We start from the raw sequence: 20,503 nt of genomic DNA, 5'->3' as shown, positions 1-20,503 counted from the left end.
ACCTTTTCTTTTTATGCCGCTTTTTCGGCTGAAAACCAGGATCGACTCATGTTGACGACTCGGAAGCCACGTTTAATCTCGAGAGGTTTTGCGAGACTTCTCGTCACATTCTTAAATGAACTCGGCTCGTGTGGGCAAGGCAAGGCAAGGCAAGTTTATTTGTATAGCACATTTCATACAAAAGGCAACGCAATGTGCTTTACACGAGGAAAGACAACACATAAGCATCAAGAAACAGTAGTTAACATTCAGAGGAAGAAAAATAAATGAAAATAGGTTACAAACTAACAATCTTAAAACATTATTCAACAAACTTTAAAAAATTTAACATAAGGAAGTTTAAAATGATAATGATAAAAATAAAAATAAAAATAAAAATAATAATTAAAAAAACACTTAATTAAAGCTGTTTAAAAGTCCCTAATCAAAGGTATAAGAAAAAAAGCAAAGTTTTTAACCTGGATTTGAAAGCATTTACACTCGGGGCTGACTTCACTTCTGTTGGTAGCCTATTCCATCTGTGTGCAGCATAATAGCTAAATGCAGCTTCACCATGTTTGCTTCGAATTCTGGGTTCCACTAGTTGGCCCAAGTCTGTAGATCTCAGAGCCCTGCTGGGTTTGTACTCAATCAGCATTTCTTGGATATATTCAGGACCCAAACCATTTAGTGATTTATAGACGAGTAGCAGAACTTTAAAATCGATTCTACAGCTGACAGGGAGCCAGTGTAAATCCTTAAGTACTGGAGTAATATGTTCTGATCTTTTTGTTTTGGTCAGAACTTGAGCTGCAGCTGCAATTGTCTCATGTTCTTTTGAGAGAGTCCAGTCAGAAGACCGTTACAGTAATCTAGTCTGCTGGAGATAAAAGTATGGATAAGCTTCTCTTGGTCTGCTTGAAGCATGCAGTCCTTCAGTCTGGATATGTTTTTCAGCTGGTAAAAGGCTGTTTTAGTGATGAATTTAATATGATTGCTGAAGGTCAGATCTGAGTCTATTAGTACCCCAAGATTTCGAACTTGGTCTTTAGTTTCTAAAGACAGTGACTCAAGCTGTTTTTTAACAGCAATCCTCTTTTCTTTATTGCCGAAAACAATGAGCTCCGTTTTGTTTTCGTTCAGCTGAAGGAAATTTTGGTTCATCCAGTTGTTAACTTGCTCTAGAGAATGACACAATGCGTTAATAGAACTGCTGTCATTTGGGGACATAGATAAATACAGTTGTGTGTCATCTGCATAACTATGATAGTCAACATCGGTGTTCTGAAGCATTTGACCCAAAGGTAACATATACAGACTGAACAACAGGGGTCCAAGGACTGACCCTTGAGGGACCCCACATGTCATGGCCTTTCGATCAGATTCAAAATTTCCAATGGTCACAAAGTAACTCCTTTCCTCCAAATAGGACCTGAACCATTTAAGGACTGTTCCATTTAACCCCACCCAAGATTCCAGCCTTTCTAACAGTATATTATGATCAATCGTGTCAAATGCTGCACTGAGGTCCAACAAGACGAGCACTGATACCTTCCCTGCATCAGTGCTCAATCTTATATCATTCAGTACTTTAATCAGAGCTGTTTCTGTACTGTGATGAGGTCGAAAACCTGACTGGAATTTATCCAAAAGTCCGTTTAAGCTCAAAAAATTGCTGAGTTGATTAAAAACCACTTTTTCAACTATTTTAGTTACGAAGGGAAGGTTTGCGATTGGTCTATAATTTGCTAGCAGGGAGACATCCAGTGTTCTCTTTTTTAGAATGGGCTTGACGGCGGCTACTTTCAGACATTTAGGAAGTTCACCTGATTGAAGTGAGCAATTAATTATTTGTTGTAAATCGATCTGAACAGATTTCACAATGGTTTTGAAAAAGCCAGATGGAATTGTGTCAAGACAGCTCGTGGAAGGTTTCAATTGCTGAACCAAGTCTACTACAGTATTTTGATCCACTGAGTCAAATTCTGTCATTGTAATTAAATTATTCCTAGGTGATTTTAAGTGCAGCATCGTTTTGTTATTTTGCTGGTTTGTAACAATGTTTGACCTGATGGCTTGTACTTTTTCACTAAAGTAGCAGGCAAATTCATTGCATTTATCTGTTGAGAGGAGTTCTGGCGCTGTTTGATTTGGGGGATTTGTAAGTTTGTCAACCACGCCAAATAGAGTGCGTGTATTGTTGAGGTTCCTACTAATAATTTCAGAAAAGTGTTGTTGTCTAGCTATTACTAACTCTTGGTTAAAATGACAAAGACATTGTCTGTACAGGTCAAAATGAACTTGGAGTTTAGTTTTTCTCCACTTTCGCTCTGCTTTTCTGCATTTAGATTTCAAAGTCATTATGTTGGTAGTACACCTCCAAGGTGTTTTAGTTCGGGATGAAATGGTCTTAGTTTTAATAGGAGCAACAGCATCCAAAACATTTGAGATTTTTGAGGTGAATTCATCCAGAAGTTCATCAACGGTCTCTGCATTTACAGTTGGTGATGCAGCCATTAATTCCATAAACATGTTGCTTGTATTCTCATTTATGTACCTTTTTTTAATCGAGACAGTAGTTGTTTGAACTTCTGGGATTGTTTGTAATTCAAAAAACACACAGGAATGATCTGAAATAGCCAGATCTTTCACCTCAACAGATAAAATGTCAACACCTTTAGAGATGACGAGATCAAGAATGTGACCTTGATTGTGTGTTGGACCTTTTACATGTTGTGAGAGACCAAAAGTATCAAGTATATTACAAAATTCTTTGGTATTTTTATCCAAGTTGTTGTCAACATGAATGTTAAAGTCTCCAGTTAAGACCAGATAATCATAGTCGGTACAAATTACTGACAGCATTTCTTCAAATTCCTCCATGAATCTGCCTTTTTGTTTTGGAGGTCTATAAATTATGACAATGACGATGTTTGGTTCACCTTTTACCAAAAGACTAAGATATTCAAATGAATTAAAGCTTCCCAATGAAATTTCTTTACACTGAAATAGAGATTTAAAAATGGCAGCAAGTCCACCACCTTTTTTGCCATTACATTTGTTCATGAAACTAAAATTTGTTGGTGTTGCCTCATTGAGAACCGTGTTGCAAACCTTCTGTTAGCCATGTTTCACTGAGGAGAAATAAGTCAAGATCATATGTCATAATAATGTCATGAATCAACAATGATTTGTTAACTAGTGATCTTGTATTTAGTAGCGCTAGTCTCACAGTGGCAATCGGAGACGCTGGTTTAGTCAGAGGTTCACAAGCTATACTGACTAGGTTTGTAGCTTCTGACTTATTTCTTCTCATTTCTTTTGCCAACTTTCTACTTCTTGTAATCACAGGAATGCTACAAGCTTCCTTGGGTCCTGACTTATTCTGGGAACACACGTTTTTTATATTGTATATGTAGTCTGGACCCAAAACATATCAGACCGAGCTATAGTTGAGATTCTCCATAGCCAAAGATGGAGGTCGGCGGGTGGGGAGCTGTATGCTGAGGCTTGGTGGAGTCAGACGATTAGTGGATAGCTGAATGTGGCGTCTTGGGGGGAGCATGGGCGAACCGTCATCAGCAGGCAGCTGCCTGGAGAGACTTTTATTTAGCTGTATGGACAGATTGACCAGATTGCTCAACCTGTTGGTGAGACTCGCTGGCGAGTCAGTCATCGGGTCATTCGGGGGCGGTGCACAGCGCGGGGGTGCATCCGGCAGTGAATCCGGTAGTGGCGCTGTCTGGCAGGTGTCGCTTGGGGGCGATGAACAGCGCAGGGGTGCATCTGGTAGTGAAACTGGTGGTGGTGGTCGTGGTGGTGTTTGGCAGGTGTCGTTCGGGGTGTGTTGGTTGTGCAGTGTGGCCTCACACCACACACGTTCAAAACTGGAACTCCCATGATTTTTTTCTCTTCACGTGTGGTGTCTTGTCAAAGACTGGAAATCGGCCGACAATTTTAAAATCTTGCCGTGTGAACCAGGCTTAAGTGAAAAAGACGGAAGTGCGCGTATACAAAAACAACAAGCATATCAGAAATCATGTCCGACCAAAAGCACAAAGTCCGGTCCAGCTCGTGGGAGAAATAGTCCGCAACGATCGATACTGGGTGGTGAGGTGGTGCCGTCGCTGGCCCTCGGTGTAAGTGCCGCGGGTTCGCTTCCACCCGGCAGACCACTTTGTTAGTGTTTGTGTGTGGGCTGGGCGATATGATCTAAAATCAATATCACGCTAAATTGGGCAGTTTTACCTCGGTAACGATAAATGCACGTTAAATAAATAAATAAATAAAAAAAATATATATAAAATAAAAATAATAATAAAAAAATTCGGACCACTAAATATGCCACCTGAAAATAACTGCAGGAAATTAACTGCTTTTTTGTTGATTTATTGACCAACTGGCACGCATGAATGATACATAAAAGTATGAAAATCTCTTGTAACCATTAAAGTATAAATATTTAAAATGGCTTACATGACTTGAACAATGTCACACATTAGAACAAGAGAAAAAGCGAGATGCTGTGACTATCGCGAGACCGGTAGCGAGACTGGGAAAATCTAACGTGGCGGCGTCCTGCTGCTAAAATAGAATTAGCTTTATATTTCTAATTAAACCCGAATTTAACGATTAGATAAATTCGATTTTTTTCTTTTCTAAGAAAGATCGGAAATATTATCCAGTGTGGACGACCTCGAACGCTTTGACGATTATTTTTATAGCTGCGCGATGGATGATCTGGCGGCTAGTCGTGATAATCCTTCGAAAAAAAGGAAAAATGACTCGTCAACAGACACGGACGATTTAGTAACCGCCGACGTATCGGTGAGTATGCTGGATTCCATAAATAAAAAACTTGACGTCCTCTGTCTTATCCGCGACGACGTCAAAGAATTAAAGGCAAGTTTGGAATTCGTTAGCCAACAGGTAAGCGATCTCCAACGAGATAATTCCGAGCTACGCTCCTCTCTCGTCGCTGTCACAGCCGAGTTGGAGACGATTAAAAAGGAAAATAAAATGCTAAAGGAAACGGTCTTAGATGTTCAATCCCGTAGTATGCGGGAAAATCTAATATTTTCAGGTATATCCGAAAATACCCCAGATAATCCAGAGGGCGAGATAAAAAGATTTATGACATTATCGCTAAAGATCCCTCAGGAGACGGTAAATAATATCTCTTTTCACCGTGTACACCGGCTCGGAGCTCGTAAGGGCAATAAGCCCCGTCCTATTATTGCTAAGTTCGAACATTTTAAACATAAAGAATTGGTAAAAAGTAAAGGACGGGAGCTCAAAGGGACATCTTTCGGGATGAATGATCAATTCCCAAGAGAGATAAACGAGCGGCGAAAAGTACTGTTGCCTATAATGAAACAAAATAGACAGGAGGGTAAACGGACTTCGATGGTCGTTGATAAATTATATATCGACGGCCAGCTATTCCGAAACCCAACCTCGACCCCTTGGCTGTTCTAACTGATAATTGGTAGAGCCGAGTATTGTGTGATTATTTGACGTATGTATATGTATGTGTATGTATATGTATGGATAATGGGTTACGAAACTGAGAATATGAATTTATATCATGTATAGGCTATAATAATAATAATAATAATAATAATGATAATAATAATAATATAAAAATATATTCTTAAAAAAATAAAAATAATAATAATAATAAAAATAATAATCTCGCTTAGGTCACTATTTACTGGTGTATTGTTATGTTGAATCCCCCACAGATTTCCTTCACACTCACTTCCCCCCTCGTTTCTTCACTATTATACTTATCTACTTGCTATCTCTCTCTTTATATAAATTATATAAATTGCCTAATTACTCTTTTGCTATCCTACAATATGTTAATATTAATAAGCAGCTTATATAGATGTATACATAAGACTGAGTCTATATTGCTTGTATGCAGAAATTAGTTCTGGTCTCCTGGAATGTGTGTGGCGCTCGCTCCCAGGCAAAAAGAATAAAAATTTTAGACCATCTCTCAAAATTTAAGGCAGATATTTGTCTCCTACAAGAAACCCACTTACAAAAATCAGAAGAAAAATTATTTATAGATAAAAATTTTAGTCAAGTTTACTCTACCTCCTATAATAGTAGACAAAGAGGTGTCTCTATACTTATACATAAGAATTTATTCTTTACTCTAAATAATATAGTAACAGATTTAGAGGGCCGATATATTATTATCCAGGTAACTATATTTAATAAAGTATATACAATTGGTAATTTATATGCCCCAAATAATGATGACCCTGATTTTTTTCCATGAATTTTTCTCTCGGTTACTCGATTTAGCAACAAATTCTACTATTATTATTGGAGGTGATTTTAACACGGTCTTGAACCCGTTAATAGATCGTTCTAATAATACGATATATACAAGGCGATTACGATCCGCTAAAGTAATAGATGAATATATGGAGGATTTTGGCCTCAGCGATGGCTGGAGACTTCAAAACCCAAGAAGGAATTTACTTTCTTCTCTGCGGTGCACCGATCATTCTCAAGAATTTATTTTTTCCTTACAAATAATTCTATTGTTGATAAAACTGCTATAAAAATACATTCTATAATTATAAGTGATCATGCACCAGTCTCTCTCACTCTACAAATTGACTCTACCTTTAAAGTTCCCCTGATATGGCGTTTTAACATCTCATTACTGAAAGACGTAGAGTTTGATAAAATTATTAGAAGGGAGTGGGCAGATTTTTTGGAAATAAATGACTCTCCAAATATATCTCCATCTCTTCTCTGGGAAGCAGGGAAAGCGGTAATTAGAGGGAAAATTATATCATATTCAACTTATAAAAAGAAACAGGATCAAAAATTAGAAAAATACCTGGAAGATAAAATTAAACAACTAACGGATGAATATGTATTAAACCCAAATAATCAAATATGGATAGAACTACAGAATATAAAAATACAGTTAGATAACATGTTATCTAAAAAGACAGAGTTTATAATACAACAGTTGAGATATAATAATTTTGAACATAATAATAAATCAGGTAAATTCCTGGCAAATCAACTTCAACGGAATCGGGAAAAATCTCTTATAACGGCTATTAAAGATATAAATGGTGAATGCACACAATCACCAAAAGAAATTAACCATATTTTTTATAACTATTATCGAAATCTATACTCAGAAATTAATAGACCTAACCCTGAACATATTGAGGTATTCTTAAATAGCTTAAATATACCTCAGTTATCTATTGAACATAAAGATATTCTAGATGCCCCGCTTACTATAGATGAGTTGTATCGTGCTTTAGACAGTATGCCTAATGGCAGAGCACCTGGTCCAGACGGCTATCCGGCTATATTTTTTAAACATTTCTGGTTAATGTTTGCTCCATTATTTCTAAGAGTAGTAACTGAAATTAAAAGTAAGGGTGATATACGTCAAGATATGAATATAGCAGCAATTAAACTTTTATTAAAGCCAGAAAAAGACCCCACCCTCCCGTCAAGTTACCGACCGATATCACTAATTAATACCGATATTAAAATTATCGCTAAGGCCTTGGCATCTCGACTAGAGACAGTAATCTCGACAATTATTCATAGCGATCAAACAGGTTTTATTAAAGGTCGTCATTCTACTAATAATATTAGGAGGCTCTTTAACTTGATTAGTATGTCACAGCGGTATGATAAAAAGGCAGTTGTTATTTCGCTGGATGCAGAAAAAGCCTTCGATAAAGTTAACTGGTCCTTCCTCTGCTGTCTTAAATAAATTCGGCTTCGGGGAGTCATTCATTCAATGGGTCTCAATATTATATGATTCTCCTAAAGCTACAGTTACTACTAATGGGATTACATCACAGAGTTTTACTCTACAAAGGGGAACAAGACAAGGGTGCCCAATGTCTCCTTTATTATTTGCTATATTTATTGAGCCGCTTGCATTAGCTATACGTCAGGATAGACGGATCCAAGGAATCCACTCCGGGACAATAGAACATAAAATTAATCTATATGCCGATGATATACTACTCTATTTAGAAGAACCTGCTATCTCGCTAGGGGAAGCATTTAACTTAATAACTAAATTCTTATCAGATTACTCTATTAACTGGACAAAATCAACATTATTACCTATCACAGAAAATTCATGGAATCCTACAAGTCAGGATCCACACTACTCCTTTCCTACAGGTAATTTAAAATACTTAGGTGTTAAAATTTCACCAAAGTTAACTGAATTAACTTCTTTAAATTTTTTACCATTATTGGATAGTATCCGTAGTGATCTGGAGCGCTCGAATAATCTTCCGATCTCTTTAATAGGACAGATAGCTACTATAAAAATGAAAGTTTTACCAAAGATTAATTATTTATTTTCAATGATTCCATTTAAACCTACGTCTAACTGGTTCCAATCGCTGGACTCTGCTATCATAAAATTCTATTGGAATAAAAAAAAAAGCTAAAATTAGTCTATCTACTCTTCAGGAAAGTAAATCTAAAGGAGGTTTAGAGGCACCAAACTTTATGTACTATTATATAGCTAATCAACTACAATATCTTGTGCTATGGACACAACCCAACAGAGATACTAACTGTTGGTTGGAATTGGAGCAGAAGGATTGTAATAATCTTAGACTGTTAGATTTACTCTTTATTACAAAATCAATAAAACGACATAATTGTTTTAAAAACCCAATGATAGCCGCCACCCTGACTGCCTGGTGGAAGGCATTAGAAATTACAAACTCCCAATTGGCGCCCTGTGGGCTCTCTCCCATTTGGCATAACCCCGACTTTCAACTTAATAATCAGTCGTTCCATTTAAGCTTATGGGAGCAGAAAGGAATTACACACCTTCATCATCTTTTCTCAGATAATAAGTTTATATCGTATCTAAACTTGGTCCAGAAATATGAAATAAAAAATGGAAATTTCTTACATTATCTGCAAGTTAAAAATATGGTTAAGAAACAAATCCCAACACTTCAGGATACGCTCCAACTGCCTGTCTTAGCTAAAGATATTATAAAGCTTTCTCCAACAACAATAAAGAAAATATCAAAACTATATGTTATTTTTATACACAAATAAAACGTATTTACCGACTTTAAAATGGGAAAAAGACTTGTCTATAGTTCCGGAACCAGACTTTTGGACCCGAATCTGTGAAAATGTATTTAAAATGACCAAACAGACACATTTGCAACTTATCCAATATAAGATACTTCATAGAACATATATTACACAATATATGATGAAAAAAATGGGACTCTCTGACTCCGACATTTGTCTCCAGTGCTCACAAAACACTGCCGATACTTATCTTCATGCTTTATGGTCATGTACTCCAGTGCTGCATTTCTGGACTAAAATCTTGGAAAAGCTCGCTGATATATTAAACTGTAGGCTTCCTTTATCTCCAAGATTGTGTTTACTAGGTGACTTAACAATAACTGAGCTACCATGTAAACAATCCCAATCTATATTTATAGCCCTTACTATTGCTAAAAAAAATAATCCTTGTCAATTGGAAAAATAAACAATCTCTAAATATCGACCACTGGTTAAACTTACTAATAAATTATATCTCAATGGAAAATCAAGTATCAAGATTTAAACAAATATGGTCTATGTACATAGATTATTTTAATTTTAATTTGGCAACTTAATCCTGCCAAGATTCTGCCTGTTAACGAGAGCCACCACATTGTTACAACTTCTGTTTTCGCTGCTTCTGTATTTGGTATTTTGTATCTGATTGTTTTTATTTTTATATAGTCAGGAACCTAGTTGCTGCTAGTGGGCTCGAGCATACCACACTATACGACACTATACTCACTAACTCCTTAAGAGTTATTTCTAGTGGGCACTAAGCATCAACACTTGGTGTTACTGCATGCTAATTAGTCAATTTTCTCGACGCCGTCCCCCGTGGTCGGGCGGGGGTGGTTCTGCCCCCCCCCCCCCCCACCCCCCCCAGTTGTCTGCTCGGTAGCGGTTGCGTCTTGGCCGCTCCCTGGGCCCCCTGTGGGGTGCGGTGTTGGGGTGCTTTCCCTGGTGCCCGGGGCGGCGCCGTCCGCGGGGGGCCGGGTTCGCGGGGGGGTTGGCGGTCCTCGGGGGGGGGGGGGGGGTGCGGCTTGTTTGGGGGGGTGGAGGTATGGGTGGGTGGGGGGTTGGGTGTTGGGGGTCGGGGTGTGTTCGGGGGTTTGGGGGCCGGGGGTGGTGGGGCCTGGGTCGTGGTGGGTGGGGTGCGGGTGGGTCGTGGGGGGATGGGGGCTGGGGACCGGTGGGGCGCTGTGGGGGCCCGCTGGGCCTCGTTCTGCGGCCTTGGGCTCGGGGGTGTGGGCCGGGGCTGGGGCGGGGGTGTTCCGGGCGTCTGGGTCGGCTCGCCGACCGGTGTCCGCTCGGGTGGCTTGGGGGTGGCCTTGGTGCTGCCGCGGCCTGGGGATTTCGGGGGGGGGGGGGGGCGGTGCTCGCTTTGCTGGACCGCGGTTGACGGCTTCTTTCTTTGGTGGTGGTCCTTATGCATGCCAGATCCGTCGCACCAGCATCTACTGAAACTCAACAGAAGTAGCCTCTCCCTCCCACAGCCCCTTGAATCAGTGGGTGCTGGTGTCTGTGGATCTCACTTTGCTTTATCTATCCTTCCCTCCTTCCTCTCTTTAGTTTTTCCTCTGGTCACTTGAGATCTCAATTTATTGGAAATTTGAGGTTTCTGGGGTTGGCATGACTCTGGTTTTGTAACCACGCAGGAGGGGTTTTGTTGGTGCTGGATTTCACTTTGATGGATTGGATGTACTGGCTTCTATGGATCTCACTCTGCCTTATCGATCCTTCCCTCCTTCCTCTCTTTAGTTTTTCCTCTGGTCTCTTGAGAGCTCGCTAAATTTGCTGGATTTTAGAGGCTTCCGGGGTTGGCGTAAGACTTTGATTTTGTAATCATGGGGAAGGCAGGAAGTGTTTGGTCGGTGCTGGATTTCACTTTTATTTATCTTTCTTTTCTCTTTATTTTTTTTTTACCTTTTCTCTGGTCTCCTGACCATTTAAACCTCACGACTCTGGCAAGATTCTGAAGTACCTGGTTAAGGCGATGGGTAATGGGATATTTATAAGGCTTTAGGTGAATTAATGAGTATAAATTTATACGTATTTGTACGCACGCGCACGCACGCAAACGCACGCACGCAAACGCACACACGCAAACGCACGCACACACACACAAAAAAAAAAAAGAGCAATGATGATAAGACGTTGAATCGGTAAGACAATTCTGAGCTCTAAAAGAAAAAAGAAAAAAAAAAAAAGTTACCTCTTGTAAACTTTTTTTTTTTTTTTTTTTTTTTTTTTTTTTTTGCAACTACCTTGCGTAAATGGAGTTCCACGTTTGAACGAACCGTGTGTGGTGTGCTGCCACACTGCACAATCACACCACACACGAGCTGAGTTCATTCAAGAATGTGACGGGAAGTCTCGCAAAGCCTCTCGAGATTAAACGTGGCTTCCGAGTCAACATGAGTTTATCCTAGTTTTCAGCCGAAAAAGCGTCATAAAAAGAAAAGCTGACGTTTAAAGGAGTGTAAATGGGCACTGGCGAGACATCGCTTGCCCTCGGCTCGGTGCTGGCGGCCCACCTGGAGACCACGTTTATTTGTGTAGAATGTGTGTGCGTGTATGGAAAAAAAAAATACGAATAATTCACTAGAAAAATCTCCGCGGAAATTTTGGATGTGACTGCTGACTCTTGCAAGGTGGAAAGCCGAATGCACTGAACAGTTTGCCAAATGTTGGTGTACTTTACCTTTCAATCAGTCAGCAAGATAGCATTAGCATGCTAAGTTAACGTAACATTAGCATTAGCATGATAACAGCATTAGCATGCTAACCTAGCATTAGCATGCTAACTTAACATTAGCATTAACATGCCAAGTCAGCATTAGCATTAATATGCTAACTTAGTGTTAGCGTGCAAATTTCGCATTGCTTGCTAAGGTATCATTAGCATGCTAAGCTAGCGTTAGCATGCTAAATGCGAAAAATTGCAACAAAATGACCGAGCAATCATCTCGGTCGGTCAATGCATGTGCGCACAGCGTGGCTTGGAAAAAGGTGTTTTATTTGTGGATCTTTCCCCCCCTTCCCCATTCATTCCTATGGGACTTTTTGGCGGGGGATTTTGGGAATTGCGTCGCCATGGTAACTCAGAATTCCGGAAAAAAACAAAAAACAAAAAAAAAACGGTTCCCTGCTGAGTCAGATCGAGACACATCTTTTGATAACCCATTTGTGCCGGTACGTTCAACGGTACGGGCCACATTTTGTCTGAAAAATTCCCGGTTAATAAAGAAAAAGGTAAAAAATAAACGCTTTTCTAGGATAGTAATATGTGACTGCTTTGCTTCGCAAGCAGTAGCTTTGCTACTGCTTTGCTCCGCAGCAGTCACATAATTAAAAAAGTAAAATAAAAAAAGTGTAAAAGCGCGAGCACGGATTTTATGCTGCGTCATGACTGTTTTGATTTTAGATTCACCACCTCACCGGCTCACTTTCTGATTGGCTGCACATCACTGTCAGCCGGCTGCGAGCTGGCCTGTCCTCGGGGCACACGGAGCGAAGTCGGGCCAAACAATCCAACATGTTGGATAGCCCCGATTTCAAGTCGGCGGTACTTCCGAGCGCCGATATCAGGAGGCGCCGTGTGTGGTGTCAACACACACGGCAGGATTATCTGTTAATATTATCGCTTGCGTGTCGGCGCGTCCTTACAACTGTCGGGAGGGGAAATTCGGGAAAGACTTTTATTTATTTTTTACCGATTTTACCGACATGGGAAAAATGACGTTGGTTATCGTCGTTTCGGTTAATCACCCAGCCCTAGTGGGGGTTGAATATCGATACATGGTTTTGTGTATCGATATTGGGCTTTGAATTGGCGTATCGATATTTTAGACCCAGCCCTAGTGTTGTGTCTGGCGCCAATATGTTTTTTTCAGGAGGTGTTTGATCTCCTGCAGATTCTGTAAATCTGATTAGAATGTCTGAAGATACCCTGTTTCCCATTTGGCTTCAGATCACAGCAGGGCCTTGATATAAGAGTCCCTATGTTGTTGGGTGTTATAAACTCGGGTCTAGCAGTTCTTACTTCAAAAGAACTTACAATCCAAATGCCTCCGACTAGTCTGATACATTCAATGGTTAAATTCACAACACAAAAAGGAATACATATGCACGTAAAAAAAAAAAAAAAAAAAAAAAAAAAAAAAGATGTCGGGGACTAGGCGATAATCATTACAACAGCCATCACGGCAATGCTCCGACTGGAAGGCTATCTCAGATTTATCAGACTTGACCATGGTTGTAAAGGGTCACCTGAACAGCACACTTTTGGTTTGTCTGGACCTCTCTTTTAGAAAAACCTGTGTAAAATGCTCATTTTCTGTAGTATTATTGTTAAATGTGATCTGCAACTAGGGAAGACTTCAAGCTGTGATCCTGTTGTTTTGCAGTCCACCACACCATGCTACATTCATTTTCAAGGCAGATTTTATGAGGGGAAAAAAATAGACAAACTTTTTTTTTTTTTTTTTTTTTTTTGTATTCAAACTTCCGTTACTCTGCCAGTAGTACTTTCACAGATTCTGTCTGTTGGTGAGAAAAATTCAAATGTTATCTTTAAAAAGTGACCAACACTATGCTGATACTCCAATTGGTTAAAGAACAATTTCAAATTTACTTTGGGTGTACCATTTTTAGGCATTTTAGGTAAAAATGCTAGGAGTGGTATACCGTTGAACAATTTTGATGTAGCTGTGTGACAAATCTGCAAACGGAAAGAGAGTACTGGACGAACATTGCCCTACTGCCCACAGCTCGGAATGGGAGCCAATTGTCTGAAAGCCAATTGAACTGTAAGACTTAAACTCACTTTTATCACTTTTGTTGTGTTCACAGCTCCACGGCTTTCGTACTGCATGGATTCACACACTGCTGAAACACAAACAGCATTCGATTGTCAATGATTCAACAAATAAGGTAAATTTTCCTTCTGGTGTTACAAAAAAACAAAAAAACTATATGGTAGAAAAAATTGTGACCAGATGGTAACAGTGGTGCACGTGTGTGTGCGTGTTCTGGTTTCAAATACCTTCTGAAGACCCTTCCGCTATTATTTTGAATGGGCCCGGAATTCCCGATACGGTCAGAGGACCTTTGTGGGCCCATGTGATTGGTCCGCCGCCGCTATGAGCGAAATTGCCCACACCTGGTGATCAGCCTCGGCTGTGTTTTAAAAGGGCAAACCCACTGCAGCATTTTGCAGCTTTCACTCGACGGAAGAGTGTATTCTCTTTCTGTTGCCGGCGAGGGCGCAAAGCTTCACTACTGCCTCTTTTGTCAAACGCCCTACAGTAAAATCGCCCACCACCTGGAAAGTGTCCATGTCGACCGCAACGAAGTAGCTAGTTTCATGACTCTTCCGAAGGGGTCCGCTGAGCGGAGGCGACAAATAGCCGCGCTGCGTAGCCAGGGCAACTATGCGCACAACTGCCGGGTGTCGGAGGCTGGCGCGGGTCACCTCGTAGCACGGAGGAGGCCGCCGGTCACCGTGAATCACTTTGACTACATCCTTGTATACATTGCAGTGGCCTTTTCCTGCACCGAGCCTTATGGCGCCATGTCATCAAATGCCCCCTTAAGCCCGACCAACGTCCAATTTTGTCCGGAAGGAATCGAGTACAGTCACGGCATGCCTTGCACCAAAACTGCCGGAGGGTTGCAGCCAGCACCTTTGGCCACCGACGCAGTCACGTCAAAAAAACGGAAACGGTCACGTCAGATCATCTCATTATTGCTCTCGGCGATTTCTGGCTTGACAAGGATGGGACTTCGCACCGGAACATTAGGTATGTACGCGCTAAACTGTGTCAGTTAGGCTCACTTGTACGCCACGCAATGGAGCTAGACCCAGAAAGCTGCCTCACAAAGCTAATCGACCCGCGGCAGTACCCGCTTGTGGTCGAACCAGCCAAGGTAACGTGGCCACGATCCTGTCCGAGCCAAGTTCTCGTCCCCCGACAAAGCTCGGTTACACCTTGAAACAAGCCAGTCAACTAGTACGCTCGTGGGCGCTCATGGACGGTGATGAAGTAGCCGACCGCCGTGCAAAGGCATTCTGCAATTTACATCGGTTGATGTGGCCACCGCTACTCTGCTCTACAAGCTACCGGAATTTAACCGAGGCCAGGCGCGGGACGGTCGTTGCCCTCCCGCCTAACGACGATATCACAAAGCTCCACAACTTCCTGAAAAGACGCTGTCGCCGCTCATTGACCCGGCGCACAAGTCCCATTACCTGGCGTGAACTCGCCAAAGTATGCCTTATGCAATAAATTTTTTCCAGCCGCCGCTGGGAAGGCGAGGTATCAACAATGCAGTTATCGGATTTGCCTTGCCTGGAAAACGAAACAGAGTGCGACCGGCAGGGCGGCTTTGACTGGGTATTGAGCGAGGGTGAGAGAGACTTATCCAAGAAACTGAAAGTGTGTTCCATCTGCGGGAAACGCGGTCGTTCCGGTGCCGGTTCTCATTAAGCCGAATGTGATGTGCTGCCTTTGGCTGTTTTATCAGCAAAGAGAAGCTTGTGGGGTGCTACCCCAAAACACTTACCTATTCCCCACGCAAGGTTCACTTCATCACATCCGTGGATGCGATACTTTGTGCGCAAAGCTCAATTCCCTGGCAGGCTAAGATCCACGGTCTTACGGAAGCATGCTGCGACACTGGCCACCGCGCTCAACTTATCCGAAGTTAAAATGGGCCAACTCGCTGACTTTATGGGGCATGACATCCGCGTCCATCGCCGATACTACCGGCTTTCCGTCGACGTCTTTCAAGCGGCGAGGTTGAGCAAATTCTACCTGACACTAGAGCGCTTCAATTACATGAGCACCAAGGACAACGCTTGGCTGATGTGGAGGCCTTACTGACGGGTAAGCAAGCTCGCTGCTAGCACACTGTGCCTCTTTGTTGTACGCGGAAACCTATTGGCATGTCTTCTTCCAACAGGACTCGGTCCAGGACTCATCTTCACACGGTTCTTCGACCTCCTGCTTGACGGGGCCAACCACATCCTCGGGCCACACACCACCGGCTCTGGGACATCACCAGTCTTTGCCCACCTTGCTCGCCAGGGCCATCCACAACCTATCCTGGTACATCATCGGGCCATCACCACTCAGACACCCCTGGACAAACTCACCGTAAAGGGGCGCCCTCATCTCCTTCTTCGGCTGGTGATGACTTCGCATGGGCCCCATCAGCTTCAGACACGGACACTGCATCTGAAGGACAATCGGAGCTACACCGTGGTCTTAGGAAAACCACTGTGCGGCGTCGCTGGTCGGCCCAGGAGGTTTCAGCTGTGCATCTGGCTGAATGCTTCAACAAGATGACTTTCCCACGGAAACACGAATGTGAACGCGCCCTTCGAGCTGAGCCAGAAGCGCTGAGAGGTCGACCTGGAGGAACATAAAATACTTTGTATAATTGCATTAGAAAAAAAAAAAGAAAACTTATAAAATCCATGATCCCACAAACTCTACTGTCTTTGTTGGAATTAAACTACTGTATTTGATATTTTTCTAAGTCTGACTCCTGCCCGAAATAATTCAAAGTACCACTCCTGCCCGAAATATTTCAAAGTCCCACGCAGGCTGGAAATTTTTCAAAGTCTGACGCCTGTCCGAAAATATATCAAAGTCCCCTCGGAGGCCCCTGACCCCGACCCCGGGCCTGCGCCTGACCACCCGAGTGCACAACACGGACCAGAGACGGTGGTCCGCCGATGACAAGGCGGGAAGCCACCCGGGCCTGCGCCCCGACCACCTGAGCGCACAACACGGACCAGAGACGGCGGTCCGCCACCCTCCGTGGCCAGGTCCTCACAACGGCGACAATGAGCATAGTACGTGTGTGTGTGCGCACGTGTGTGCGCGTGTTTATTCAACACTTAAAGTTCCAAGGCCATTATTACAGCCCGAACAAACTTAGGGGTGTATTCAGACCTGCACTGTTTGGCCCGCTTCAAACGAACAGAGTTTGTTTCTCATGCTGGTGCGGACCCTTTGTGCAGGTCTGAACACACACAAACGAATCCTGGTGCGAACTAAACAAACGGACTGAGACCCACCTTTCGACGTCATTTTGCAATATGCACTTGCAAAAAGCACTGTGTGAATATGAACCGCACCAAACTTAAAAAAAAAAGAAAGTCCGCTTTTGGTCTGGACCAAACAAGCGGACTAAAGGACTAAAGGCCTCAGTATGCTTCTGCGAGAGGCTCGCGTGGAGGCGTTACGGCGTAGCTCCGCTCGTGCGTTTGCCTTCCAACTTGTGCGCAATACACATCTGTGTCTGCTGGAGTTTCACACCAAGTCCCGCTGTCGCTATGGCTGGGACGCCACAGAGTGGCAATTCCTCTGCATTTTATGATGGATTCAGGAAGTTCAATTTAATTCAGAAACCCGAAACAAAGCCGGGGGGAGAGTAAGTTCATCACCGTGGCAATTAATTATTGCCAATTTGCACCGGTGTCGGCCGTGAACTCGCCAAAACACAACAGCCATGCGCTTAGCAAACAGTTTTTTTTTTTTTCTTTTTTTTAAGTTGTTGTTGTTGTTGTGTTCCGCCTCTCGTCCCAGGCACATATCCACATGCACAGCCGTAGTCTCCGAGCAGGAAGTCGGTTTGCGCCGCCAGTTGCCTTCACGGAAACTATCTGGGCGGCGGGCGGGGAGAGAGAGAGAAAAAAAAAAAGAAAAAACGCCATCGAACGGACCAATCAGAAGCGAGCTACGCCCCGCCATCTACGGCGTTCAAGGATTGGCGACGTGTGCACCACAGCCGGCCACGAGCGACGCGGCACTTAAAATTCATGGCTCGCGTCGATCATGTGACCTACGGCGTTCATCAACGCGAGAGCAAACGTGGAGGCATAAATTAGGCTTTATCTGGTCAAACCTACACTGTTTGCTCCGCTTTGAACGGACCAGAGTTCGTTTCCCACGCTGGTCCGGACCTTTTGTGCAGGTCTTAATACACACAAACGAATCCTGGTGCGGATCAACCAAGCGGACCGAGACCCACTTTTTGAGGTGGTCTCGGTCCGCTTCTAAACGCACTCGGCGCGGTTCGCTTTGCAGTCTGAATACAAACAAAGGCTGATCCATTCCAACTGCTGGACATATGCGCCTTTTTGGGCTTAACAAGCCATCGAGGTCAAGTATCGCGGGGGAGAAATTTTGCCCAGTAGTGAATATTGTGCTAAATTCATTCATAATCATCGTATTCTGTTTAGCCACGCTGCTGTCAGCATGTTGTGGTGGGGGTGGGGTAAGCGGAGCTCAACTGCTCCTCCGTTTACTGTACGCAACAGACGACGCCTTCCAAAATTAGCAACAGCGTGGCGGAACTTCCGTTGAATGAGCTGCCCTTGACGCTCGCATATATCTTGCATCTAATAACGCACAAATATGCAGCGTAGTAATGCAGCATGTCGGAATTTCACGTTTTCCGCTATTTCCGGGTTTCGTACGAATACAGCCTCGTCATTTTTGTCCGATGGGAGCACGGATCGTCACGTGGGTTGACGTGATTACGCAATATAGTCCACTTGCAAAAAGCACAGTGTGAATATGAACCGCACCAAACTTAAAGAAAAGAAAGTCCACTTTTGGTCTGGACCAAACAAGCAGACTAAAGGACTTTTCTGGTCTGAATACACTCTTACTTTGGGTGTACCTTTTTTAGGCATTTTAGGCAAAAATGGCAGGAGTGGTAATTTTGATGTAGCTGTGTGACAAAACTGCAAACGGAAAGATAGAGTACTGGACTAACATTGACCCACTGCCCACAGCTCGGAATGGGAGGCAATTGTCTGAAAGCCAATTGAACTGTAAGACCTAAACTCACTTTTATCACTTTTGTTTTGTTCACAGCTCCACGGCTTTCGTACTGCATGCATTCACACACTGCCGAAACACAAACAGCATTCGGTTGTCAATGATGCAACAAATAAGGTAAATTTTGCTTCCGGTGTTACAAAAATAAATAAATAAAAAAATCTATATGGTAGAAAAAATTGTGACCAGATGGTAACAGAGAGGCACGCGTGTGTGTGTGTGTGTGTGTGTGGGGGGGGGGGGGGGGGGGGGGGGGTGCGTGCGTGTTTGCATGTGCGCGTGTTTATTCAAACATGGAGAGTAGAACCAGAGGTGGGCGAGTCAATGAATTTTGAGCATCCGTCATTCAGCAATCGTCAACAGTCAATACCATCTTCCGTCAATATCTGAAGTTCAATGGCATTGTAATCATCAATCCGTCATTCGCCATGCATCGGCGCGCCACCATAATTGACGGACTTCCGTCATTGACGGACTGACGGACCTATGCCCACCAACATTGACGTGCTGACAGACTTTCCGCCCACTTTATAACAGGCTCACATCCAACTTCATGCTATATGCAATGAAGCATTACTGACACCTACCTGTGGATATAGTAAACTGTATAACACGCTTCCAAGTCATTGCGTCTGATACCACTTACAGTCGTGATCTCATGAAATACAATTCCAATTTCCAAACATATTAAAAATACAGTTACAGCGAGGAACATATCTAAGTAAAATGCAGGGTTTATAATTGTGAAGAAGTAAGTCATTGTGCATTTTAGACATGGTTTCAATTGAAATGCAGTGTGTCAAATGGAGATCACTGATTGGCTATTTAGCAAAGAGCTCCGCTGGGAGCTGGCATCCCGTCAACAGCTTGGTAATCGTATCCATAAAATAAAAAATAAATAGAACAGTGGTAATGTGGAGTGAAGACACAAACCAACTGCTTTTCATCCCAAATTTCCTCTCTTTATTACAACAAATAATCAAATCACTTAAAGCGATACTTTCCTTATTTAGCCATTTTTGGTAGTCAAAAATTAATATTTTGCCTATAATAAATTTGATATTTTCATTATTTTTCACGTACAATTAGTACCTTTAAAAACACTGTCAAGTTTACACCTGTAACATTTAAAATTAAACAGAAAAAAGAATGAGAAGACACCAAGGATTTGAATACTCGCGAGGAGAAGCTGACAGAGAGATGTGCGCAGATCACAAGCTCCCAGCCCCTTCTGACACAACTTCCCACTTCTCCTCTTTTATTTGGGATTCAAACTAACAAACAAAAGGTCACATGCTGCCTCTAAGGGAAATGGGGAAATAGCAGCAATGTGATGAAATTACAGCAGTCAGAAACACAGGAAACAACCTTTGATCACTAATCATTGAAAGCTCTCTGTTTTCCTGGTGTGAGGTAGACATCCTTTGATCACTAATCATTGAAGCTCTCTGTTTTCCTGGTGTGAGGTAGATATCCTTTGGTCACTAATCATTCCCGCACTCCAGATGTCCTTAGGTTGAATACACATGCAGCAGCTCCAAACAGATAGTGAAATACTGAATACA

At 42.5% G+C, this 20,503-nt stretch overlaps 1 protein-coding gene across 1 annotated transcript in view; it reads left to right on the top strand.

Annotated features, from left to right (window-relative positions):
* The window catches only part of fxn (frataxin), a 192,967-nt gene that overhangs the window by 13,606 nt on the left and 158,858 nt on the right, over positions 1 to 20,503 (top strand). The window contains exons 2-3 of the mRNA XM_077521238.1: positions 13,933 to 14,013; positions 18,975 to 19,055. Coding sequence (XP_077377364.1) covers positions 13,933 to 14,013; positions 18,975 to 19,055 — 162 coding nt within the window. The remainder of the gene's footprint in view (positions 1 to 13,932; positions 14,014 to 18,974; positions 19,056 to 20,503) is intronic.

Source organism: Festucalex cinctus, chromosome 5 (genome assembly GCF_051991245.1).
Source record: "Festucalex cinctus isolate MCC-2025b chromosome 5, RoL_Fcin_1.0, whole genome shotgun sequence".
NCBI lineage: Eukaryota > Metazoa > Chordata > Actinopteri > Syngnathiformes > Syngnathidae > Festucalex > Festucalex cinctus.
Note: the sequence above shows the minus strand (reverse complement) of the source record. Positions and strands in the feature narration are given on the sequence as shown.